General features: G+C 40.1%; 2 protein-coding genes across 3 annotated transcripts in view; both read left to right on the top strand.

Moving 5' to 3' along the window:
- The window catches only part of thsd7ba (thrombospondin, type I, domain containing 7Ba), an 86,580-nt gene extending 66,690 nt beyond the window's left edge, over positions 1-19,890 (top strand). Inside the window, exons 17-30 of one of the 2 annotated variants that reach the window (XM_037239271.1) lie at positions 2,311-2,316; positions 3,608-3,741; positions 4,372-4,525; positions 6,384-6,528; positions 7,580-7,695; positions 8,255-8,372; positions 9,752-9,897; positions 10,353-10,521; positions 13,477-13,650; positions 14,837-14,932; positions 16,326-16,408; positions 16,774-16,963; positions 17,243-17,330; positions 17,592-19,890. In XM_037239271.1, the coding sequence (XP_037095166.1) occupies positions 2,311-2,316; positions 3,608-3,741; positions 4,372-4,525; positions 6,384-6,528; positions 7,580-7,695; positions 8,255-8,372; positions 9,752-9,897; positions 10,353-10,521; positions 13,477-13,650; positions 14,837-14,932; positions 16,326-16,408; positions 16,774-16,963; positions 17,243-17,330; positions 17,592-17,673 (1,701 nt within the window). In that variant the 3' untranslated portion in view covers positions 17,674-19,890. The remainder of the gene's footprint in view (positions 1-2,310; positions 2,317-3,607; positions 3,742-4,371; positions 4,526-6,383; positions 6,529-7,579; positions 7,696-8,254; positions 8,373-9,751; positions 9,898-10,352; positions 10,522-13,476; positions 13,651-14,836; positions 14,933-16,325; positions 16,409-16,773; positions 16,964-17,242; positions 17,331-17,591) is intronic. The other variant, XM_037239272.1, reaches the window with a different exon arrangement.
- A 1,716-nt stretch (positions 19,891-21,606) lies between these two features.
- hnmt (histamine N-methyltransferase) lies at positions 21,607-25,679 on the top strand. Its single transcript, XM_037239273.1, has 7 exons — positions 21,607-21,731; positions 22,598-22,744; positions 23,162-23,214; positions 23,988-24,095; positions 24,202-24,332; positions 24,444-24,537; positions 24,682-25,679. Exons 2-7 carry the CDS (start codon positions 22,608-22,610, stop codon positions 25,041-25,043), a joined length of 885 nt encoding a protein of 294 aa, XP_037095168.1. The 5' UTR covers positions 21,607-21,731; positions 22,598-22,607; the 3' UTR covers positions 25,044-25,679.
- Positions 25,680-26,225: the final 546 nt, after the last annotated feature.

The raw sequence follows: 26,225 nt of genomic DNA on the forward strand, positions 1-26,225 counted from the left end.
CGGTGGCTAGTACTCATCCTGGTACTGAAAAAAAAATGTGGTATTAAAATTCATACTTGTAATAATATATGCATATGTTAATACGAACACATTCAGAGCGCCCACTATCAATATGAAATCTCTCTTGGCAAAATGGTTAAGCGGGGCTTCAGGCTTGCCAAGCTCCAATGAAACCTTTCCAGTGGATGTGCCAGCTGTGGATTTAGTCGCACAGTTTTCTGCCAAAAAAAAACGACACGCTTGCAAACAATGGCAGTACCTGAAGAGATAATCTGTCATAGCGACAGTTTTATCAGAAATATTTCTGAATCAAACCACCATAAAAACTCTCCCAAGGGCTTCTGTTATATTTTCACTCTTCTCTTGACAACATGGATGACTCCGCCCATCCCTAATAACAACACAGCACTTGCTTCAAGTGAATCACCTTAATATTTTTCAGCGTCACTGTGAGCTCAAGTGACCCAAAGCGCACTTTTGTTTTTGGATGCACACGAGGGGCTCTGATGATGGCGTTCACATTTGACCAAGCGATCCGCATTAGCAGTTGAAGGGAAACCGAACGTCATGTCAGCTGTCACCGCAAAGTAAACACTGATTATCCAACTGGAAATGTGCACTCACCGAAGATGCAAACAATAAAATGTCACCCTACCAACACACTGTACATTCATTTTTGATGTCGTGTCACCACTGTGTGCTCTTGCATCTCCACTCGTTCCAACCAGGATCGCTTGCGCAATGTTGTATGGCATCATTTGTCATCTCATTTGTTGTGATGTCATTCAGTGTCTCATGTCTAGTGATGTCACTAGGGTCATTTGTGAGAGGGGAAAAAAAAAATCACGGTAACTTGCAGAATGATATTCGCTCTTTGTTCATTTTCATCGATAGAAGATAAATATTACCATACAAATGATGCACCCAGTTGGAACACTTAGCGATGTATTCGCCACTGATAAAACGGATACAATTTTAATGATCTTGTTTGCATACAGTGCACACATTCACTGAAAAACACATGCTCATGCATGCTGGATTGTCTCGCTGTCTTCACATCAATTAATTTCTCTGACTTTATTTAGCATTGGGCTCAACTATTGCCCAACTGTCACAACCAACTGCAGCAGTTTAAAAGGCATCTTTGTGCTTTTGCAAATTATCCAAGATGGCTTGAATAGCATACATTCGCAACATACATGTATATAAATATTATATATGAAGTCATTGCTTTTTTTATTTTATTTTTTAAGATATTTACCTCGATGCCTTTTTACGTTTGCATTCAGCTGCTTCAAACAAACATTGACAAGGGTGAAAAGAGCATTGTTCACGACACATTGCAGGCTCGTTAGCTGCTTAGTGGCGCCACATTAAACGTACCTGCATGTTTCCCTTCACCCCCGTTAGATGCCGGTGGGCCATGATCTTCAAAAGCCCTGCCAAAGGAACACATGGTGCTTTCTCATTTCCTTTGAGGAAGCCTCACAATTGCTGGTAGTTGGATGATTTGAGATGCAGTTTCACAAATCACAAATGGGTTGTTGGAATCGCTTGACAATTTTGGGCTTTAAATCGGTCACATTCTCTTTTTAAAGGCAAGGGCAAAGAGAAGAAAACAATTGAAGGGCGAGGCAATTGTAACAAATAGTTGGTGATGATCTCTAAATGGCCAGTTGATTTTCGATTGTTGTTTTTCCATTTTCCGTTCAAGCTGGTGTAGAATAAATTCAAATGTGTGACCATCTATATTAAAAGACAACGGCACTGAGGATCAGGCAAACACATCACTTTGATAATTGCAGATTTAATCATTCCAGTCAGGTATTTTGCATATGTTGCCTCTCATGTAGGCAGGTCATAAATAAAGAGCTTGGATAAGTAAATAAAATGATAAAAACGCCTCATTGAATGATAAAACGCGGTAAATATTTATCCTGCTTGTCCACACATTTCCCTCTGTTTTAAATTACAATATTAAACACTACTGGTTGTAGAACACTCACATTTTTCCATTAATTTGTATAATTTTACTATGTCCAATATTTTTTCATTTTAGATAACCTTACTTAAAAAAAGAACTCCTGTACAATTTTTAAGCTATTCATTGAACTTCTTGACTTCCAATCAAGAAAAAAAATAGTTGTAAAAGTTTTGACCATGCGTATTTTATTTTTTTTAAATGTGACATAATTTGAGGCAAAAATCAACATTCATGCAAGATAGTAATCTAATGCTCATATCATTGTTCTTCTCTTCCCTTCCCAACCTGGGGCTTGTCATGCACTGCTAATATGGACATCCACGCAGGCTCAGGTCAGTTCCATTCACTCTGTACTTAAACTCTGCTTTAGCTAATGAAGGCAAACTGCATGCCGACCCCGAGCCGTCTTTGCTCCAGAGAAGCAACAACAGTTTTATCAGAGAGCACCGCTAGCCGGGTGGAAAGGATTTATGCCGCGTCCATTTTGGGGCAACACTCTGGCTGTTTTCCCATTTCAGGCAGTCAGACCGACATTACCAAAGAACTCTTTGATAGACTTTGAATAGCTGGTAATGCATTTCAGAGTGAGTTTCAAGTGACTTTGGTTCTTTATATCATCCGTGTATTGCTTATCTGAAGAGTATGTCATTTCAATAGCTACGTAAAAGAGAAAATGTCGGAGACCAGACTCTACAGTTTCCATCTGCAGTGGAAAAAAAAAAAAGATTATAAATGTGTCATGTCACATCTACTCGGGAACATATTCTATAGGATTCTGCTCCGTCTGTGTATTGTGCTACGGCCTGTGTGGTTGACATGATTTCACACAAATGGTAATACTCACATTGGTGAAAGTCATATTTTCTTGGTGCTACAAAAGTGTTGGAGAAAGCATGAGGAGACTATTTGCCCATTTTACCCAACAGGGGCATCTGCGGGGACAGATGGTCGATGATGAGGGTGTATAATGGTCATCTGTGCAGCCTGGAGGGGGAAGCAAAGCTCAACAGTCTCACACACACACACACACACACACACACCTACTACAGCTTGTCAGAGCCTTTGCCACCAAATTATTCTCTGGAGTCTACCTTCCACCGCAGCCGCCTATTACACGTTTAGAGCGTAAACGTGTTTACAGGAGCCTGGCGCTGGCTCTTCTGTCTGTTACGTCGACGCTCCAGATTTGCTGTCTCAGTCGGCTGAAAGTGAATAGGCGGAACATTCACCCTCGCCTGAGGTGTTTTTGTTTTTTGCCATGATCATCCATTTCAGCTCACCGTGCCACTCTCAAATTCACCCATGAGTGAGCCAAATGTTTTTCTATGCACTTGTAGGATGGGCGTACTGCATTCTGGCCTTCTTTATATTGCTTGAAACCAATCTTGCTTTAACTTAATGTGCAAGTGTAGTTATTATTGATCTCAATAGAATACACAAGCCCATAACTTTTCTATATGCCGTTCCAGGAATTGCTCTTTTTTTTTTTTCTCTGTAGGTAGTCAAGGGGGAGTGTTTACATTCTATACTATATTAGCGCGTCCATTTCTTTTGTTTGACACACATTGGGCTTTTCACTGCATAATGAGTCTTTGTCTTGTGTGTGTGTGTGTGTGTGTGCAGGTAAATGAAGCAGTGCCATGCCACAGCGAGTGCAGCAAATATCAATGGAAGATCGAGCCCTGGTCGATTTGCACCATCAACACTGTGGGCGACTCGCCATCCTGTGGGGAGGGAGTCCAAAGCCGCAAGATCAGGTCAGTGAGCGAGTGAGCATTGGCAAAGTGTTGGAATGCCAACACCCCACCGGAGGGGGTTGGTTGGATTGGCTCGTGTTCTGGTGCTCTCTATGCCAAGAGAGAATATTCAGCGCAAACAGCTGCCTTCTAATGGCTGCTACTTAAAATAGGCAAAAGCGGTTCAGTGCTGATCCACTCTGAATATATGCACAGAATTTTGGGATTTATGGGACTCTGCACTCTTAACAAGGCCACATTCTAATGTAAATCCAATTCATTAGTTTCAGGCACCCTAGAATTATTTCAGAAAAAAGAACAATGCTTTTAATTAATAATGAATTTTCAGAATCATTTTCAGAGAATAACTGCTCAAGGGCAGCGAGAAAATAATCAAACAAAAAAACATCTCCCCATTAAGCACAATTTCTTACATTTTTTTTTTTACTTGAACCAAACCATGTTTTATCAGTGGGGACTCCTATTTCAGTTTGCTTTACAAATTGATCTCTGAAAAAAGTAACTGAACCTAAGAGGCAATGAAAAACCCAACTGTATAGTCACTAAAGTAATTTGTAGATGTAATCCAGGAAGACCTTGTTAGGAGTACCTTGGAGACTACTAATACAGCCACATCTGCTGCTCGGGCAGGTGTGTGAAGAAAGGAACAAGCGGAGAGGTCAGTACTGTGGAGGACAGTCAATGTGATCAAGAAGAAATGCCGCCCAGAGCCCAAGTCTGCTTTCTGGCCTGTCACAACGACTGCGTCTTATCACCCTGGGAACCTTGGAGCGACTGCCCGCTGGTAAGAAACGAAATTTCCTTTTTTATTGGCTCATTCAGATGGCTTAATGTATTTTACAGCAATTCAGGGACATTATTGCTGTTTAGCACAGCAATGCTAACCACTATGTTGTTTAAATGAACAATATTTTGTATTGAAACTTAGTTTTATTCACACAATGATTAATTAAAATAATACTGCACTGTACTTTGTCCCCCAAAGAATGACTTTGGGCACACATTGAATTTATTACAGTTGGATCTTTTGTAATAGGGTAATTATGTATACTCGCATTGAAAAACTGAGCAACACATTTACATTCTAATTAGACATCAGGGAAATGTTTGCAATATAATATGCTATAGAATTAGATCACGCTCTTCTCTCTGGGTGTCTGGAATGAAATTAACATTTCAAGCCATTCCATATTACGCATTATAGCTTGCATTTATTGCTGCAAATATGTACTGTCTGCTCTGTTTAGCTGAGGGATATTGGTCTTGGTGGAAGCAGGCCATTATAGGCAATATAAGTTTTAGCATGTACTGTTGCACACCAATACAGAGCTCCCCATAATCCTATTCATATTTAATTCACCCAAAAATCACTAGTTTATTACTGTCATTGATCCACAGCCATGAACCGTGCCATCAAACTCAGCTCTTGCGTTAAGCCACCGCCAAAGCCTTTAAATACTTAACAAAAACTAATGACATCATCTTCCCAAACTGGATTTCATAGGTCGAGGAGCCAAGAATGATGCAATAAAAAATGAAGAGCTGACTAGACTGTGTAATAGCTGGAAATGAATCTACACACAAATATAGTAGCTTGAGGCTGATTGACTTCCTTCTGCAACAAAGCATTGGAGCTATTGATTTTGAACAAAACAGGCCTGCTAAAATATATAGCTTCCCTTTTTTTTATTTTGTCTAAAATGCATCCAGGCTTTTATTCTTCAGTTGACATAATGCTCTGCTAGTTTTGGTTTAGTATATAGCTCACATTGTGATGTAATTGGATCCTTTTCAAGCATTCACAAAATTACTGGTATTCATTTTTATTTAAATGCAGGCTGTGAAATGAGCTAAATGTTGATTACACGCAGCATCGGGTGACGAACACAAACGTAAAAAGCAACAACAGAATGTTCGGTGGCACTTTAACAAGGCATTGTTTATGCATTGCGGCCTAATTGTGCCATACTTGACTTTAATTATTGCGGCGTATTCAGAAACCGAGTGTGCGTATTCATTGAAAGCTTTTAATCTGTCAACAACAAAACAAAAAAAGCCAGATGTGGTGCTGTCATGTACAAAAGGATTTGTTCGTTTCAATGACAGTTGGTGTGAAAACTGCTGTTGATTAATGAGGCTCCCAGTGATGAGCCTCATTAGGAGGTGACAGTGATTGAAGTGCAGGTTTTGATGAATCAGGACCACAGTGGAGAATAAACCTTGAAGCAAAGGTTTTTACTGGCCAATCTCCCTCAGAGACTTTCCGAGCAGGTCTGCCATATTCCGTGTTTGATTAAGTCACTTGGTTTACTGGTGACAGATTTGTAGTGTACTGCTTTTAATTGGGTGTTCATTGCCATCATACATGCATTCGGTCTTGGTAGAGAGAAGAACGGTTTACGGAAAAGTCAAATATAAAATTGAGTTGACTCAAATAAGAGTTTTGGGTGTAAACAGGTGTATACTGTATTTTTTTTAAGTAATCACGAAACATTATTTTAATTTTTTTTATTTTTTTATTTTATTTTATTTTTATTCAGAAAGTGCTGAGCATTGAACATATAGCATCCAACTTAAGTCAAGTGCTGTCGTTATTTCTTATATGCTTGTTTGTTTTTTTGCTTTCTTCTCCGCACAAGCAGCAGTGTGACCGAGGTTCAGAGAGAAACCGGAGCAGACATATCCTTCGCCTCCCTGCCGTGGGAAGTGCAGCCTGTCCGGAAATTGTGCAGTCAGAAAGTTGTATCCTCAACAGCTCCTGTTTCACTTATCAATATCGCGTCTCAGGTAGGCAGACTTTCTTTGTACGTCTGTGCTCAGTGACTTCTTTATGTACGTCTGTGTTGCTATGCAACACGGCTGAACCTTTCATTCCAAAAAGCTGTCTCATTTATCCATTGACTATATCTATCTGCAATAATAATATTCATTTACAGCAGTCTCAAAAATCTGGAATTACCAATAGCTTCACATTATTCTCATTGATTTTGCACAAAAAGAGCCAAGAAATAAGAATTTCAAGGAAGTTGCCTGCTAAACAAAAATATGACACTCTAGTATTTTCAATCGGATTACAGTTAAGTACTTTTATCGCTTCCAAATGGCTCCAATATTTAGCCTCTAACCAGTAACCTCCATGACCATTGTTAGAACTGAACGGAATATTCAAGAGGGCGATTCCATCTAAACAACTGTTGTTGGCCAGCGCCGGGCTCTCTCCAATGAGCTTAATGACTGTTGTGTTGCATCCCAAAAGAGTGCTACTCTTTTTGTTGCTGGGTCGTGCCTCCAACTTGGACGATAAATACTTTGGATTCCACACCAAGCACCGAGGCTCGTCCAGCTGTTCTGTCTAGTCTTGTGAGACGAACCATCTTCTAGCTCAGTGGTTCCAAACTGTTGTCACGCTGGGGACCCGTATGATGATGTTTTCGCCAAGTAGTTAAACTAAACTGAACGCTTCAGTAAGAAATTTAATTTGATGTCATTATGTATATTATATTTTAATAACCTACATGTGATTAAGAATCTACAGATTAACACGATAACTTTGAAAATAGTACATTTTCCAAACCAGCAGTGAAGCATCACTGGTATAGACGAGCAGGACAGTTCTGCTGCCATCGACCCAATGCCCCGAGAGTACAGTGACCAGAATGAATATTTACAGGCATAGAAACTTTTCAGCCTTGCCGAATGTCAATGCTAAGACATTGTCGTCATCGCTAAAGCAATAAAACTAAAGATTGCCTTGGGTTTTTTGTTTTTCAATTTACAATACTGCATACGTGCTTTTGCATGCATGTATTTATTCAAAGTGTGTATGCGTGTGTTGCAGAATGGAGTACATGTCGGCTGAGTGAAAATGCCATCTGTGGCGGAGGTGTCAGGCAACGACTTCTCGACTGCATCCGCAGCGATGGGAAGATTGTGGACTTGCAAAAGTGTGAGCAGGTAGGAGAAGAGTCGGTCAATAGGAAATTTGAATCAGAAATTAACTAAATATATTTTGTTGCTGATTTTAAAAATGTATCTGTCGGTTTTTCGTGTAATTTTTCAGTGCAAAAAAGAAAAATTGAAAATTGTACTTGCATCTTGAATTAGAAAACTTGACCAGTGTAATACATAAAAGTGCCCCGTTTGCATTCATTTCACGTGAAGATCAGCGTGAGCAACATTTGTACCTCTGTCCCCTTTGTTTCAAAAAAACACGGTGTTCGGGCTTTCAATAATTTATAGATATTGCATCAATTCATGTTTCATGAGGCAATTTGGTCTCTAGCTAAATTATCTGCAGCAGCCTCTGCTTTTCTCGGCGGTGTGTTTAAAATAAATTGTAAACGGCTCTCGGTCCCAAATGCGCTGTTCATTTCTCATACATTGTGTAGCACGAAAAAATTGAAAGGATTTATGAGCCTCAACGGGAGGTTTGAAAAGTGTATTTTACATAAAGTGTGTTTAAATGTTTAATTGGCAGCGAGTATGAATTCTGCTGCTCCCTTCTGTCGCACAGCTTGGACTGATCAAGGACTGGAAGTTGGTGGAGAGCTGCGTGGTCGACTGTCCGGTCAGCTGTGTCCTTTCTGATTGGTCGCCATGGGGACAATGCTCGCATACCTGTGGCAGCCAAGGTAAAAAATAATAATAATGAAAATTGAAATAGAAATTGACTAAAAATGTTTGAAAAACATTTTGAACATTTTTCTAAATAATTTGAAAAACAAAATCAGATAAAAATGTCACTGTCTGGTCAGCTGTGTCCTCTCTGATTGGTCGCCATGGGGACAATGCTCGTATGTGGCAGCCAAGGTAAAAAAAACAAATTTCACCTAACCCAGTGGGAATGACAACTTGATGGACTGACACTGCTGATCACATTTGCAAGGCTTCATTATCCCCTCTACTCTGCTATCCTGCACGAATATATTTTAATATATTAAACTATGAAAAATTAAGGCGATGCCTCCTTCAAGACAGCGAGGGCGTTTTTTTGCAACCCGGCACCGTGTTTTGCCATTTGTAACCGCCACATACAAATTTGCTCTCAGAGGTCATCGTGAAAGAACAGCAGGTTGATTTCATCTCAGTTTTATACAGCTCACCTGACCCATAACAGGATAAGCGCTTTTAATAATTTAGAGGGACCAAATAAAATATATATCAGATCCATGCAGGGTGGTTTCAAAAATGCAATTAGGGATCACCAACCTGTGGCTTCCTTTGAAAGAGATGTTTTATGAGCTCATGCATTATCCACGAGGTAATGATTTGAACCCGGATCCACGTATGGTTTGCCAGAACTTCCTAAAGCCAATATGTCGGAGAGAAACCTTGTTATTCTTTTAATTGGAAAGACTCACTGGCATCTTCCTAAGTTCATTAATTTTAATTTGACATTGGTTGCTCTTGCCTCTCACCCCCTCTGCTCCAAGAAGTTCCCAGCCAAGCATGTTGCAGCTGAGGATGTAAAACTCACAGCTCGGTTGCCGCTACTGGCCGGTCCGTCGCTCTCGACGAGGGATTTTTGTCATCTCTCTTTCAGGGTGTGATGATCAGCAATAACAACAAATTTTCTTGTTTCTCCCCCCCGTCTTGACCGCACCACTGATGAAGGTCACGCTCAGATGCTGAACTGTTCTGAAACTAGCAAAGCCTCTCGGGCCACTCCTTTCTTTTCAGTCATTTCCCTAACTTTCACGCTCACAAATTATTAATGAGTCCCCCGCACGAAACACTTGTGTTAGACATGAGCATTAATGATGAAACAGAGGAAAAGTGCTGTTGAACTAATTCCTCTTTGTCTCTGGCAAAATGTGTCGTGAGGGAAAAGCGTGGGCACAGCTGCCTTCTTTCTTCCGAATATGCATTATGTCAATTTTAGACGCCCATTTCACGGTGCTCGGCGTGTGAATTATTTTAGCGCATGAAGCCGACTTTTTAATTGTTTATCACTTTGCCGTGTTGACAAGTAGATTGATTCTACTGTGGGAATTCTACGTGTGCTCTGCAGGGCAATCCGTGCGAACTCGGAGAACGTTGCGGGAGGCTCACGAGGAAGGTCGGCCTTGTCCCAACCAGCTCATCCAGACAAGGTTATGTCCCATAAGTCCTTGCTACATGTGGCTGCTCAGCGACTGGTCCCCGTGTGCCATAGAGGTATGACTACAACACGTGTCTAGTACAAAGTGAAGTCTGAATACGCACATGGTTATACTTTTCCTTTTTGGGAGTAATTTTATAGACAAAGCCAGTTAGAAAGGGGCACCTGTGCCGTTGTGGGTGTGAACACAGTCAACTTGATTCCCGGTCGATCGACGCGGCTCCCCTCATTAGCTTAAAATTCAGTACATGTGAGGTGCAGACCCACTTGCTGCAGTCTGTCCAGGATATTGGCACATGCAAATGAAATTTCTAAGGAACCGCAAGAACTCTACTTGCTGCTATTGTAAAGTGAAGTGATTTGTGATGATAATGAGGGTTCAACCGATGTTATTGTCATATTTATAAATGTAATATGATGAAATCCACCACACAAAGCAAAGTCTGTCTGCTGTGCTTTGATCACCCACCCAGATCGCGCCACAACTTAGACCTGCTTTTGTTACATGCAGGGCGCAGACTGTGGCGAGGGGCTTCGGAGAAGAAACCTATCGTGTGTCACTCACAAGGGCAACCCCACCGAGTCTCCTCCTCTGCCAGTGGCAGAGAAATTTTGTGGCGAGAAACTGAGGCAGGAAATCCAACAGGATGTGGAGCAGCCCTGCTTTGTTCCCTGTCAAGGTAAAGCTACCTTTGTTTAAAACACGCATTTTCCGTTGAAATGTATCAACATAATTCACAAGCGATGAAGAGCTTTCCAACACTCTCTCTTTACAGTAATTATTTTTTGCCTACATGAATTATGTATTATGCATTCATTTCACACTCATAACACCAATAATTATTTCCCTGATTTACATGCCACATCGTCAATACTCGCGCATGCATCCATTTGCTGGCATCCATCACCTCCAACTCATTGACATTTCAGCTGCTGTTGAAAACAGCTGCTATTGCCAAGTCAATAAACTTCTGCGGTAGCTCATTACCTATTTATCTACAACTGGTCGTGTCGAAAAGTATCCTCACACTTGCACGACTAACCACATTATTTACTAATGCAGTCTTGCTACACTGATAAAACATCTGACCAATTATTTAATGGATAGATGCAACTGCTGGCTCCTGGATTTATGTGTGGGTGTATCATATAATGGCTTTTTAATTCTGCTTAGTAACTCATTTCTGTTCATCTTACTAGTATTCCTTGCTAGGTGGATTTTTAAAACACACATACCAATATCTTCACTCCAAAATGACTTATTGCCTGCATGTTATCTTTTTGCAAAATCAATAACCAATACAGAGTAACAAATCATTATTTCCCGCCCAACATTTATGTCATCTCTCCACTAGCTCTTTATTTGAGCTATGCAAGCTTGTTTTTACACCACAGAACAGATAGGATGGATCAAAAATATAAGGATTGGCCTCATTTGTTCCAATACGATCAAATATATTTATGATGATCATGTGGCCGCCAGCTTCCGACCCGGAGCCTCTTGTTTTCTCTGAAGATGTACCATCATGCTGTGCGCCTCTGATGTTTCCCTTAATTCCTCCTCACTCAACACACTGGTGCCGCAAGCTTCAGCTCAGGATCAGGAGCTTTTGATGTGATTGTGTGTCGGGGAAAAGGCTCTTCAAATGAATGTAACTGTGTCACTGCACAACACTATGGCTTCCCCCATGGCACATTTCTACAAGAAAATCACTATAAGTCAAGCCCTTATACAGTGAAAAACTACAGTATACTCTAAGACGAAAGCTAATGTTGTCACTCATCTACCTAAATTGGCCATGGAACCGAACTCGAGGTTCACTTGCTAAATAAATCAGCATAGCCGACTTTCAGAGAATGTCTCTTTGACAAATAGCATCCATTCTTCCTCGACCATGCTTGACCTTATTAGGTATGCTGTTTAAAAAGAGTGACAGCAAGACACACTGCACACAAAATTGATGTTGTTGACCGCACAATGACAACATGAAATACGACGATAACGAAAAATGGATGGATTTGATGATCGGTTCAGCTTTTATGTCAAAGAAAAAGATCAGGGTGTGACATTCAGCTATTATGAGCGAGAGAGAGAAAATGGCAACATATTGAAAGCCATACAAGAATAGATAGCCGTTACAGCGGATGTAAATGTATGAGATAAATAGCGTATGAGCCACGGTCGTTAATCCAAAACGTGTTTCGTGATCAGAACGAGGAACTGCATATATAAAAAGCCTGACGGTCACCTGAGATTATGCGGTGAGTCAACGTCGCTCATAGCGTGTTTTTAGTCAGATTTTTATGTTGCCATCAAAAAGCTTTGTTGTGTTGTTTTATACTTCACAGTGTCACAACAACAACAAAATACGCACAACAAGCCTGTTTTCTCCACTTGTTGGTTAAAAACATGTTTTGTTGAAGCCAAGCAACGTTTGGTCTGCTTTTGGTATGAGCTATCATTCAAACTACACTCATGCCAATTGTATCACTTCATACTACCATTTACCTTCTTCTGATGAAAACTCTCAGCAGGATATCACGCCAAGTCACAAGGGTCAAATAAGCTTAAATATGCTATTACTCGTCATCACATCGTCAAGAGCCCTTGCATCAGCCCTTCAAGTGCTCCAACTGAGCTGTATGCTGACATTAGCCGTAAAAAAGATAACTGCGTCTGATTTTAATCCTCTCGCTCTGATTGAACCATCCATTTAGCTGTTACTTTAACTTTTGGAGATGCAAAAGTATTTCGTACTGTAAAAAAGGAACCAACCAAAGGAGTGTGAATGTGAAGCAACAATTACATTTATGTATAAAAAGTGTGTTAATTCCATCAATGACTTTTTGTGTTGTTGTTGTGTGGACCTCAGTTGACCATTAATTTAAAACATAAAACCCTTCAATCCCTGTAGAGCCTCATATATATATATGTGTGTGTGTGTGTGTGTGTGTGTGTGTGTGTGTGTGTGTGTGTGTGTGTGTGTGTGTGTGTGTGTGTGTGTGTGTGTGTGTGTGTGTGTGTGTGTGTGTGTGTGTGTGTGTGTGTGTGTGTGTGTGTGTGTGTGTGTGTGTGTGTGTGTGTGTGTGTGTGTGTGTGTGTGTGTGTGTGTGTGTGTGTGTGTGTGTGTGTGTGTCTATGCATTTTATTTATTTATTTATTTATTTATTTATTTATTTATAACTGCAAAATGACCCCATCAAGGATTACTAGGCCTTTTCTTGTTTGCCCTTCAGGGAACAAAGTGCTCATGTGCTATTTGTAGCGTGACCAAAAATATCAACTGGTTTACTCCACTAAAAATGTCTCTCCAAATCAAATTAATTTGACGCTCCCTCGCGAGACACATTTCAGTACTGGCTATCGAGTTATAAGTTAATGTAATATACGACGGCGGTTGGGCTATTTTCTCCGAGTACCCACTGGGCTGTGAGTAATTTGTTCGTTGGTATCATTCACAGATGTGTAGAAGTAGTTTTTGCTATTGTAGCAGGCACTGTCAGAGGAAGGCCTATAAAATGATTCCTGAAAAACTGCTTGCCAGCCACCGTGTGTGTTGAAACATCATCTGATTATGGTAATGACTAATGTGTGCATGCCAGTAATGTGTTTTTTCCCATTTTCCTATCTTCAGGTGACTGCCATTTGGCTGAGTGGTCATCTTGGAGCTCTTGCCAATTGACTTGTGTGGAGGGGCGGAGCTTTGAAAGCACAGGACGCCAAACCCGTTCCAGAGCGGTGATCATTCAAGTCACCGAGAACCAAGACAGTTGCCCACAGCAAGTCTTTGAGACACAGCCATGTAAAGGTAACGGCGAACTGGCGACTCCGAAACTCACTCTGCCTCCACGCAAGTCATGCAAATGAACGACAGTGACTGCTGCACCATGGTCTCCATTTTGATATTCATTTAGGGAATTTGAACTTAAAAAGACTTTCTTTGACAAGAACAAGCTGAATGCTTGAATCACAGCGCTCTGACTCAACTACAAATATAGTCAATAGATTGAACTGACAAGATTTTTGCCGTGCTGAGAAAATCCCATTATCCCCATCCAAAAAAAAAAATGGATGTTTGAAATAAAACAATAGGTGCTTCAAAGTAAAGTTACATACGTGTGACTATTAACAAATATTAGTACCTCAATTGGCCATCGCAACAGATTTCACAGCTTTGTGTAATTATTGTTTTCAGTGTTTACTAAACTAATGCAGAAAGGTTAAACGCAAATATAGCATATCTAGATATGCGGTGGTGATATTAATGATGGGTTTGTCATATTAATGTCGCATTGAAAAAAATTGAGTGTTACAGGTCATTATTAAAAGGTCAGCATTCGAAGCATCGAAAGGTCATCACTGCTCCGTCGTGTATCCAATTTTAATGAAATAATGAAGATGGCTCATCAGGTTACTGCTTGAACCGGACTTTACAGATGTACTGTGTGTATTTATTTTCCATGCGTTTCCATTGAGTCACGCAGTTCTAAGTGCAGTTTCTCTGTGTTTTGTTAAATAGGCTTGCCCTTTCCTTGCTCGCACGTTGATATTCAGAATAAACCACAGGCTTTTTATTCCCTCACTAATTATCCACTTTTAAAACCACTTGTCAAAGTACTTGGCATTTCATTTCATGCCACATTCTTCTCTTGCCAAATTTGTCTTATCACAATGGTCTGATCTTTAATCCTGGTTTTTTTTTAATTGATGAAACAGCCAGAATTGAGTCTGACTTGAATAGTTCCACATTTTGTTCACCAGACTTTGCCTCCAGCAAAAATGTACTTAGGAAAAAAACAGGCCGTCTCTAATTCAGTTCCAACCAATTCCAGCCATCCCATTTCCCCGTAATCCTTACGGAGTGGTAAATAGTACCTCTTTTTCCTCCATCCGCATTATGTCTTATCCTGTGCGGTAAATGTCTATCGTAGCCTAACAACGGCGCTGAATGGTCGATACGAGCTGCTAATGAGCATCATCTGCTTCTGCTGCAGGAGGCCAGTGCTACAGTTACCAGTGGAGAACAGGAGAATGGAACAATAATGAGAGAGCAGTGTGGTGTCAGCGTTCAGATGGTGTAATTGTCACAGGTGAGCACTGTCAGCTTATCACACCAGATGGGTCTGGAAGTTGCATTCTCATACAAATATGCAGAGCTGCACATGAATGTGAATATCTGTGCACTATGTCCGTGTTGATGCAGGGGACACAAGTGTCCTAGTTCTGTTTTTACACTCCTCACGTTGGTGAGATGCAAGTGCATCAATTTGCACAATGAAGGTTTTGTGCTAGAATGTTTATCAACTGTAAAAGATGAGACATTTTTTACAGTGTACAATATCTCAACTCGGGGACCACTGCTTTGGTGGAATATGATTTTATTTTGCGAAGGAGGATAGACCTATACAGGCTATTTATTTGCATTTGTATGTCTATTTTGGGAAGCTCATATACATTTGACATAATTTGGATGGGTAAATGATTCACAAAATTAGATGGAAAGTCAACCAAGTCTAAATAATGAATCAATTTTATTTTTTTAAATGTTACAATTATTTTTGCATTTCCAATTGTGCGGACCGCCTGCAATACCGCCACGGACCGCTGGAGGGCCGCGGACCACCGGTTGATAATTCCTGCTCGAGACGTATGCCTCGGCTTTAAAAAAAAATTTGCCAGCAACCTAAAACTGAGCTGCAGCATAGTGGCCACAAAGTGTAATTTTTTTCACTCATGAAAAGACAAAAAAACAAAATATCCAACATTATTGATTAGCCTGTGTACTCACATTTGATGGATAATGTACGTGGGATTATTATTTTTTTTTTTTTTTTGCAAACGGCAATGTTTAATCCTCTCCATCAGAATCCGACGCATTCATTTCGAAATACTAGCTGATAGTAGAAAAATATGTCCCGCGGTGCCAACACGTCTCACACATCGCACATGAGAAGATGAATTTTAGTATACTGCTCTAGTTGAATTTACCACCTTATCTGATGTGCCTATTCTCAGTGCGGCCTTTATTGATTCCTCCGCTCACTCTTAGCATAAGTAATCAATAAGCCAGAGGCTGAGCCGGGAGACTTTCAATCCATATAAATATAATCATGCATTTGTATGTGTGGGAAGAAAAGCAGGCAAAGAGAAATGGAACAAAGGTAGCAGTGCTATGAGACTGGAGGCTTAGGGTGAGCTCTGTGTGCTGTAAATAGAACCTGAATGTGATCTTATCGCTTTAAAGAAAATGTTTCTGGCAAATATGAGCCCGGGAGGAATAACCTCCCTCTGGAGAGGAAGCCCGACACTCTTTGATATTTTGACATGTAATTTTCCAGGTTGGAATTAAAATGTTCGCAGATTGATCATGGACCCTGATAGGCAACTAAGCCCATTAATCAGTGGTGACACTACATTAATTTAGTGATCGATGAGCCCAGGCATTGAAGTGAAACCTTTTTTTTTTTTCCCCTTCTCCTTTAGGGGGGTGTTTCCCGCAAAAAAGACCGAGCATGATTCGGCACTGCCATCCACCGTGCACCAAGCCCTTCTCACACTGCACGTCGGTAAGATCACACAACCGAGATCAATTCCTGTCTCATCTTACCACTTTCCTGCCATGGTGCTTTATTTGAAATGGACATTGAATGATGACATGTAGCATTTTGAAGCCGTAGAATATAATTATATAAATTCAGGCTGGATGCCAGGATGCGACTACACGCAGGTAGAGAAGGTTCGGGAGCTGCATACAAATCAAAAGGCAATCAAGGAGATGTGAGGAAAGTTTGAAGTTTTACTGCCCCTCGCAGTAGCCTTCATGCTACTACAAGACTGAACCAAAGCTGAGCCCAATAAAGAATTTGAACCCTAAATATAAAAATGTGTATGTGCATTGACTCAGTGATTATATTCACCGGTCCCCATGCAGAGTGGGGTATGTGGTTGTGAGAAGGGTTACACCGAAGTGATGACCACCCACGGCTTCCTGGACTACTGTACTCGAACACCGGGCGCAGACACCAATAAGAAAGCTGACGTGAAAACCAACTCGGGAAGATTAAAACCATCCCGGGCCCGAGACCGTCTCACAGAGTGGACCTTACGACCCGTGGGCCCAGGTACTGCAATGGAAATGATCTGTAATGCTTTGACCCCGTGCCCGAGATCATTACTTTTGACTAGTCGCTTTATAGAGCTTGAATCTCGAAGCCAGTTATCGTAGTTCAGTGTTTCCACCGGGCCTGTCATTATATGCTGTAAAAATAGCCGAACCGTGACACTGCAGAAGGATGAGTTAACGGACGCTGAGGCTAATTCTTCATTTGAAATCACGAGAGTAATATTTGAATGTTTTCTCATCGAGTGTGAATAACTAAAAGTTGACTTTTATTGCACAGATGGAGGAGTAAAGCTGTGGGTTTACGCCGTGACTGTGGTTGGATTCATCTTAATACTCTTCATTATTGCATTCTCGTTCCTGGTCTGGTATGTAGCATGTTATTAGTTCATTGCGACCCCCCCCCTCCAGAAAAGCTCAGCTGCATGCGCACACACACACACATCGTAGATGTAAACAGTCACATCTGCTCTTCATGCTGTCGAGGATGACTTATACACCTCTCAACATTTTGCCACTACTTTGCTATCACGTAATAGATTGATATCATGTCAGGTTGCCTTGAAGCGACAAATCAGAAGCAATGTCAGCTTGTCTTGTTTACACCTGTTTTTTTTTTTTCTTAATAGTAAACCAGCCAAAATGACCAGGACGACACCTCCGCCACAGAAGCCTTTGACTCTGGCCTATGATGGTGACATAGATATGTAACCACATTGGTGTTCTCCATACGAATGGCCTCCACCGCCTTTTGGCCGGACTCATTCAGGCGGTACGAACGGACCGAGGTACTCCGACAGAGTCGCACAAATAACATTCGCTGTTGAATGACACACTCACACATAGTAAATTGCTCCTCGAAAGAAGAGCCTGAGAAGACAAAGTCGCAACATGGAGGCAGCGCTGCAGGCTGGCTTGCAAACCTGAAATCATCACAGCTTGCAAAAGCTGAAACATTTTTAGTTTTATTTTATGATCGTGTATATGTTTGCTAAAAATCAGAAGGACCAAACGGAGATGTGGTTGTCTCTCAATGGACGTATTAAAAATTCATGACATACAGAGACTGAACATGGAACACTTTTCTCATCCTCGTTGGAAATTTATCAAGGAAATGTCACAACTTTTTTTGTGTAACCAGCCTTTTTTCGGAGAATAAACAAAAGAAAATGCTTTTATGCACTACATTAGTGCTGATTCACGATTCCCTTTCCTTTGAAATGACTTTTATAGTGTTTGAAATGTTTATGCAAGTCGTTGCTGTTGGATTGTACTTTGTTGACGATGCCATACTGTATGTTGTGTAGATGTGGAAACCAAAAGCAGGCTTGCCTCCAGTTTAACAATTCTCATTTTTCCTACGCAAATGTCATTAGAAGCCGATAAAAGTGAACATCATTTCAGTGGGATTGCTGAATGTCATGTGAACTTAGATCATACAAAAGATATATGAATGTCAGGAAGAGAAAGATACAGTTTGGAATTCTTTGGGTAATGACATGATGGGTCATCATTTTGCCTTTCTACTCCCCCACAATGGATATGAAATAAAACAATCACTTTGCAAATAGAGCAAAGGCTTTCAGCTAGATTTTGAGATTTTCCACATATATTCAAGCTGTCAACCTTCAAAGAGTCTTTCTTTTCTTTCATATTTAGTTTGCTCAGCTGCACTGAGAAGCAGAAGAATGCAATTCTCCTTCAAGGATTTTGGGGGGGGATCTCTTAAAGTTTTTTTGTGTGTCATTATTACTCAAATAATAGATTGTACTTGTATAAAAATAAACAAAAGAACGAAGTTGGAAATCACAAATTACTCGTTTGTTCATTTCCGGACCAACTTTTGGATCTAATTTGATTTGCGAGAAACCACCGCGCCCGACAACCAACCAACCAATCAGCGACAAAAAAGGGTAACTGACAAGGCCTCAATCATTTCTCATTTGCACCTCGAAGCCTCATGCCAGTATTTTCCTAGTTACACATAAAATACACAGTTTGAACTAAATGACAAACTCCGCTAATAAAGGGTAAATATATATTTTTTTAAATCCTTTTTTTTTTAAATCTTCTCGCAGCTTGATTGTTTTAGTTCAAACTCGTATTAGTAAAGGCAAAATCATGAACACTGTCGTTGTCCAAATTCAATTTTCCATTCGCCTATTTAATTCTCTTTTTATTAGAACAAGTTATCTTATTGCTCATCATGCACGAACAAGTATTCTTTGCTAGGTGACACGAAGGACAATTAAAAACCAAATATTTGAAAGCACAAATGAAGTCATTTATTTTCTGTATATCTGCTTTTCTTCTTATATCCACCATTTGCTTATGCAAAAAAAAAAAGTTTACCACCAAACCATCATCTCAATGGATCCTGCAATCAAGATCAACTCCTACATTTCCAACCTTTAGTGCATTAGTCATATGATGGAATGGATTATTGAGTGATAGTAGGCAGCTGACAACAGTGTACCCTACCTTTTTTTTTTTTTTTTTTCCTCCTGCCTCCACAAATTGAATATTTGCTCTGGTGTTACCTGACCTCCTTCTGAATGTATTACCGGTAACTATCACCCGTGGTTGTTACTCGATGTAGCAATTGTATTTCAGCAGCTGATTGTGCGCAGGTAAGCTTGATGTATTCTGAAACAGAAATGCTCAGTGGCCTTGAAAAAAATGCTCTGTTTTAATAGTTGTGTGACAAGTTCAAAAGATGCAGTCATGAAATTGGATCAAACTGTGAACTATGGATCATTTCTAAAGACCATGAACATATCAACTTTGCTGGCATTTCATTATTTCTCCTGATTATAGATTGGCTTGTGCGCCCCCTTATTGTTTTTCAAATATCACGCTATTTGTGTTACTATTGTGTGTATTGGAGATCTGAACACTGATGCAAATAAATCGTGGAACCCTGTGAAACAAAGAATCACGTCTTTTTTTTTTTTTAGGTCTACACCTGTGATCTTAATCAGCTTTGTGACTCTCATGGCAGGGGGATGAATAATGAATACTGATCATTCTCACAGCGTCGTGCCGGATGTGAGGAGAAATGTGTTTAAAATCTTTGGTGATATCTAATGGACTCATTTAAGACTGTCACTTTTGTTTAAGCCAAGGTTCAATTCCAAATGCTTGTGTCGCGGCCATCTGATAGGAGGCAAAGCTGTGGGCTAATCTTGTCAAGTTAAATTAATTTCATTTTGGAGCCTCCATGGGCATATTTGCAGGTCTCTGTGACGATACGTGAACAATTTGACAATGGGGAAGTCTTGTCATATGTTATGGACTGCTCTACGGACATTTGTCTGGAACAGAGCCAAACAAGTGTTTTTTTTTTAATGATTACATTGATATTTGCAAGAATAGCTATCTATATTCATGTATTCACCAAAACTTGACTTTTTTTTATTCAGTAAAACAATTTTATTCAGTAAAACAAACAGGTAAGATGTGACAACTCTGATATTATTGCTATATTTTGCTAATTGGCAAATGTTTACATACTATTATCCAATGAGGGTTGACAGGAAAAATAATGCAAGCACTCAAAAGTAAGTCAAAAGTCAAAGTCAAAGTCAGCTTTATTGTCAATCCCTTCATATGTCAAGACACACAAAGAAACCGAAATTCCGTTTCCTCCATCCCACGGTGACGAGACATACAAGTAGGCGACACAAAACAAAAACAAGAAGGCACAAACCATAAATAATAAATAATAAATAAAATAAAATGAGCGATGAATAAAAACAGACCAATAACCCATTTGAATATGAGGGGCAAAACCGAGCCAGTGAGCATACAGCAAGAACAGGACGCTACGCTGAAAGGGGGAGCGAGTTCAGGATCCTAACAGCCTGGAGTACGAAGCTGTTGGAAAGTCTGGTGGTGCGGGAGCGCAGGCTCCTGTACCGCCTCCCAGAGGGCAGAAGTTCAAACAAAGAGTGAGCTGGGTGACTCACATCACTCACAATCTTGGTCGCCTTGCGAGTGAGATGGGAGGTGTAAATGTCCTTCAAGGAGGGGAGAGAAGCACCAATAGTCTTACTAGCCGTTTTCACAATGCGCTGCAGGGCCTTCAAGTCTTGGTCAGTGCAGCTGCCACCCCAGACAGCAATGAAAAGACTTTGAAATTTAGGCTGGATTTTAGAAAGAAAAGGAGGAAAAAGTGATGTAATACAGTTGTACTTTTGTGTTGAGTAAAAGTTTCATGAAGCCGAGAAAGGCTGAAAGTGTGTGTCAAACATTGAGCAACACACTACACTAGGGAGGTTGAAAAGGAGCTTTCTGCTGCTGTTGGGCATGGTCATAAAATTTCATAGAGGCTGGCTTTACACAAAACAAAAAAAATCCCATACAGTAGTTGTTGCAGTCTTCAAACTCAATAGGGTCAGTCTTTGTAATTTTCCATTTTAAATTATGCAATAATCAAACTGTGGCCTTATTGCTTTGCTGTTTCAAACCAAATGTTATCAAATGTTAAAGGAAGAGGTGTCAATTTTTTTTTTTCTACTTGTATACAAAGACTTGGGTCTCTGCAATGACTGCCCACCCACACAAGTAAGTAAATCATGTCATATCTGCCAATTTCTGAAAATGTGCCTGTTGTTTTTTCCAAGCGGGCTATGGCACCCTCTAGTGGTGAACCTTGAGCAATGCGTGACAGGGCTGTGGCAGTGTACTTTAGCTTTTCCCCTCCAAAGCTGCAGGTAGTGCACATTCACCGACTGGACTGCGTACAGCTGCACACACCGCCCCACACAGTAAGTGCACGAATATTTCGCATTGTGTGAACACGATGAATGCGTGTGAGCAAACCGAAATGTGCCATTTCTATATGGCACCAGTAGGCTATTTCACCTCCCTGCACGGCACGAGTGCTTTGCCGATTTCTTTCTCGTTCTACTTCCGCCCAATTGCATGGCACCCATGTTGCAACTAATTCTTCACCACACGGAAAATGCTTCATAAATCGCCTCGATGGATTAAGCAATCCAAACCCGGTTGCAGGTTGAATAATGTTCGTCCAAAAAAAAAGAAAGTGATGACGTCACCGGTGAAGGGCGATTGTTGTCATCGCTCTTGAATTCAGCAATCGCCCATTTAAAACAAAAACCACAAAGAATTGTTTTATTACTTCACATGCCATAGAATTAGGTACACTTGTACAATGTTGGGAAATCTAAGATAATAACTATGCCTTATCAAAACAATAATGCAGGGTTAAAGATTGTCAGATGTGATACTTAATATTCCTGTGTTGAATCATTTACAGTGCTGCCCTGACAAGTTCTTCTTCTTTCCTGCATGTAAGACTCAACCTAATTATGTGACTAATAAGACGTTAAGAGAACAGCGGAACTTCTGAATGGTTGTAAATTATAGTTAGGCTTTTATTTTGAAAATGTTTTTATTTTACTTATGTTTCAAAATAGGGTTAGGGTTTTAAATTGGGGTTTCAAACAAGGGTTAGAGTTTTAAATTGGGGTTTCAAACAAGGGTTAGGATTTCACAGTATGGTTTCAATGTAGGGTTAGGGTTTCAAATTAAGGTTAGGGTAACCCATAAATAACTGAAATTTGTACCTTGTTGTGGTGAGTTGATATTGTGTTTTGTATTATCTTGCCAGACATAGCATCATGGCATCTCCACTCAAGAGTTTGGTCTACGATGATAACCGGTACCAGAAGGCCTTCCATCTTTTTCTGGAGCGCTCTTCTGAACATCAGTGTATGAAGGACTTTATTCACAATATCCTGCCAGACATTGTGTCCAGGTAATCCACTTTGCACACCTGTTCACATAATAATACTGTGGACCGAGACAAATTGTCCTCTGTGAGATGACGTTATGTTATGGTATGGCTATGATTTCTACCAATTAGCACCACTGTCAAGAATCTGGCCGTAACCTTTAAAACGAGCAAACGTTGATTTCACAGTTGCTGACAATTGTCTAAACTCATGGGCTTGAGACATTGTATTGGCTCGGAATGCTTTTTGTCATAGATCATTAAATGGAAAATGTTAAATGTCACAGAAAAGCTATTCTATGTGACAGAAATAATGAATCAAACCATATGAATTTCGAAAGATCTTGTGTGTTTGGCAGGAGACAAAAGGGTCAAAGAGTGTAGCCAATATTTGGCAGGTTGGAAAATGACATTTAAGTCAATCTCTTCTTTCCCCCATAGCATCGGAAACGGGAAGCCCCATCTGAATGTTATTGGAGTTGGAAGTGGTGATGGTAAGATGCGCTCGACGCAGTTTTATTATAGCCGGGCCAACTTCACATTTTATGATGCTATATAACTGAGTAACTTCTGCAGTGGTCAACTAAGGTGAGGACACATTCTTGTATCAATAACTAATGTGTCCTCAATTGCCACATGGCCACAAAGCATTTTTTAAAGTGGAGTACCGATTTTTAACAGTGATGGTTTGGCTAGGTTGGAAACTAAAAACGTTCACCGTACGATTTGAAATATTCAACATGTTGACGCTTGTCTATTTGTCTACTGTCAGGTTTAATTCGCTGACTGAATAACTGTTAAGAGAAGAGCAACAGCAAACAAACCACAAGTGAGACAGAATATTAATTCTTTTCTCGCGAGGAGTGCAGTACAGATCGCTTACAACAATCTCACTACACTAAATATCTGTATACACTCCCGCTCTTTTTATTTGGATTTGCCCTACCCACAATCGTGAGACAAAAGCCCCTAAAGGAAGGGGGAAAGCACGTGGGCTTTGCCTCGTAAGCAAAAAATCACCAGGTGTTACATACTGATAAGAACATGTTAAAAAAGGAGTTTGAGTTGAGAAGAGAAAGCCCTTGATCTCAGCATATATTGCAGTAATATTGCGGTAAAGCATTGATTAGAGAACGCATGATAACATATATATAATTTTTTCTAACATCTACATTTGTCATTGTTTCTGTGAGGAAAAAGTAGGTTGCAGTTTCTAGGCTATGTACTGCATGTGTGTTTGGGATTGAAACTGTGCTGGTGCCGGTAGGTCGCATTGATCTGGAGATGTTCTCTGAGCTACATCTGAAGCACCCCGGGGTGACGGTGGACTACGAGGTGGTCGAGCCCAGCAGCCAGCAACTTCATAGCTACAAAGGTAGCTTGAGCTTTTCTCCCATCACGTGTTGATGTCACAGGAGGTCTTCGGACTACGATGGTCTGATTGTGAACTTGTAAAATATATTTTGCATATACTGTTGCAGTGTTGGTGTCACAGAAGTCTGATTTGGATTATATCACATTTAAGTGGAACAAGATGACTTCCTCTGAGTTTGAGGAACAATGGAAGTTAAAGGAGATGACAAAGAAGGCTGATTTAATTCACATGATTCAGGTTAGTGCTGAGGAAAAGTTCACAGAATCTGTTCGTTTGCTGCAGTGCCTTAAGTTGGCATTTTATGAATCCAAATGTGAAGCTTGTTGATTTGATTTGTAAAATCGACAGATGCTCTACTATGTCAAGGATGTTGAAACCACCGTCGGATTCTTTCGAAGTCTCCTTGAAAAAAATGGGAAGCTTCTCATTATTCTGGTGTCTGGTAAGGGATCTAATCTCTCTGCACTTTATGGTCTGTCCTAATATTTACTCTACAGGTGCATCTCAATAATATAGAATAATAAGTCAAGCCAAGTTTTTTTATTATAGCTGTAGACTGATATCTTCAATATGATCTGTTTTTCAGGTGAGAGTGGTTGGGGAAAGTTGTGGCAGACATTTAGGGGTCAGATCAGCGTCTGTGAAATAAGTCAGTGTGTGACCACGGCAGATGTGAAAAGCATCCTGGACTCGGGGGGAGTGCAATACAAGAGCTACACGCTGCCTTCAGAAATGGATATCACGGAGTGTTTCTCAGAGGGTGATCAAAGTGGAGAACTGCTGCTCGACTTTCTCACTGAGGTAGATCGCTTTAGCCAAACAGCCTCACCGCAACTAAAAGCCGATGTCGTCAAGTTACTGAGAGATCCGGCTTGTTCTCGCGAAGCTGACGGGAAAGTTCTTTTCAACAATAACCTGGAGGTGATCGTGGTCGATTCACCTAGATAAGATTGAAATCAACACACGTGTGTAAGATAAGCAAAAATAAGTTTGATGCTCCAGGTAAGCAACCTGATTTCAGCACTGATCCTCTGAAGAGCCTCTTTTATTCATCAAGAAATAATATTAATGAATATTAAAAAGGATGTAGCAATTGCAATCAGCTTTAAATTGTTTATCATATGGGGCACAATCCATTCTGTCAACCTTGATTTGTTTGGATGTGTTCCATTTTTGGGTCTAGGGTTATCATCACGTTTACCTTTATTTATTTTTTTGCCAGTTTTCTCTTGTCTGCATAAAAAGGGCAAAGAAGCAAAACACTTTTGGGAAAAATCATTTAGTTCTCTGAACTGAATCATTGGGAGATATGCAGATGTCTCAAATATGTTGTTCATATTCGGTAGCGTTGTGTTTAGCACGTCTGCCTTGTAAGTTCCGAGATTCAGGGTTGTTCTGTGGTGTGTCAGAAGGTACAATGTAAGCTAATTAACTTTGATTGCACTGTTGCAATAATATTTTTTTAATCTTTACGAGTTGTATTTCAAAATAGACAAATAAATCTGACGACTTGAACTGTATTAACACTTTTTTTGCAAAATAATCTGAAATATTAATTTAATTAAATGTATTGATTAATGGTTATTTGGTGTGTGCGTGTGACTTGCAACAAAACATAAATTAGCAGCCAAAAAGAATATTGCAACATCATTTTGATGTACTTCACTTTAAAGGATCCTTTGAGTTTAATTATGTTATGTGCCTTGATGCAAGCGTTAAAAAGAGTGAACTAATTACATTTCAGTACTGGATTTAAATTACTTTAAGGCATTGGCACCATCTTGAGGGCAGTACGAGTAGGTGTGAGTGTGATAAGCTGTTGTTTCATTAGTGTGCAAATTATTTTTAATGTTTATCGTTTTCATTTTTCTATTGTCTTTGTGCAATTTGCAGGACTATAGTATTAATAATATTTAGTTTTCATGGTAAATTTAGAAAGGTTATGCATTATTATGGTTGTTTGATTTACCATGCGTTATAATTATTCTGTTTATACACGTCTTGGTGAGATAGTTTTTTTTTTAAAGATATTTCAACTTGTTCTCATGTATTTTTACAGTACATAATTTTTTACCTAAACAACAGTTGCACCTTCAGCCCAGCAGATGGCAGTGCATGTGCAGGAATGGC

The sequence above is a fragment of the Syngnathus acus genome, chromosome 21 (assembly GCF_901709675.1).
Source record: "Syngnathus acus chromosome 21, fSynAcu1.2, whole genome shotgun sequence".
Lineage (NCBI taxonomy): Eukaryota > Metazoa > Chordata > Actinopteri > Syngnathiformes > Syngnathidae > Syngnathus > Syngnathus acus.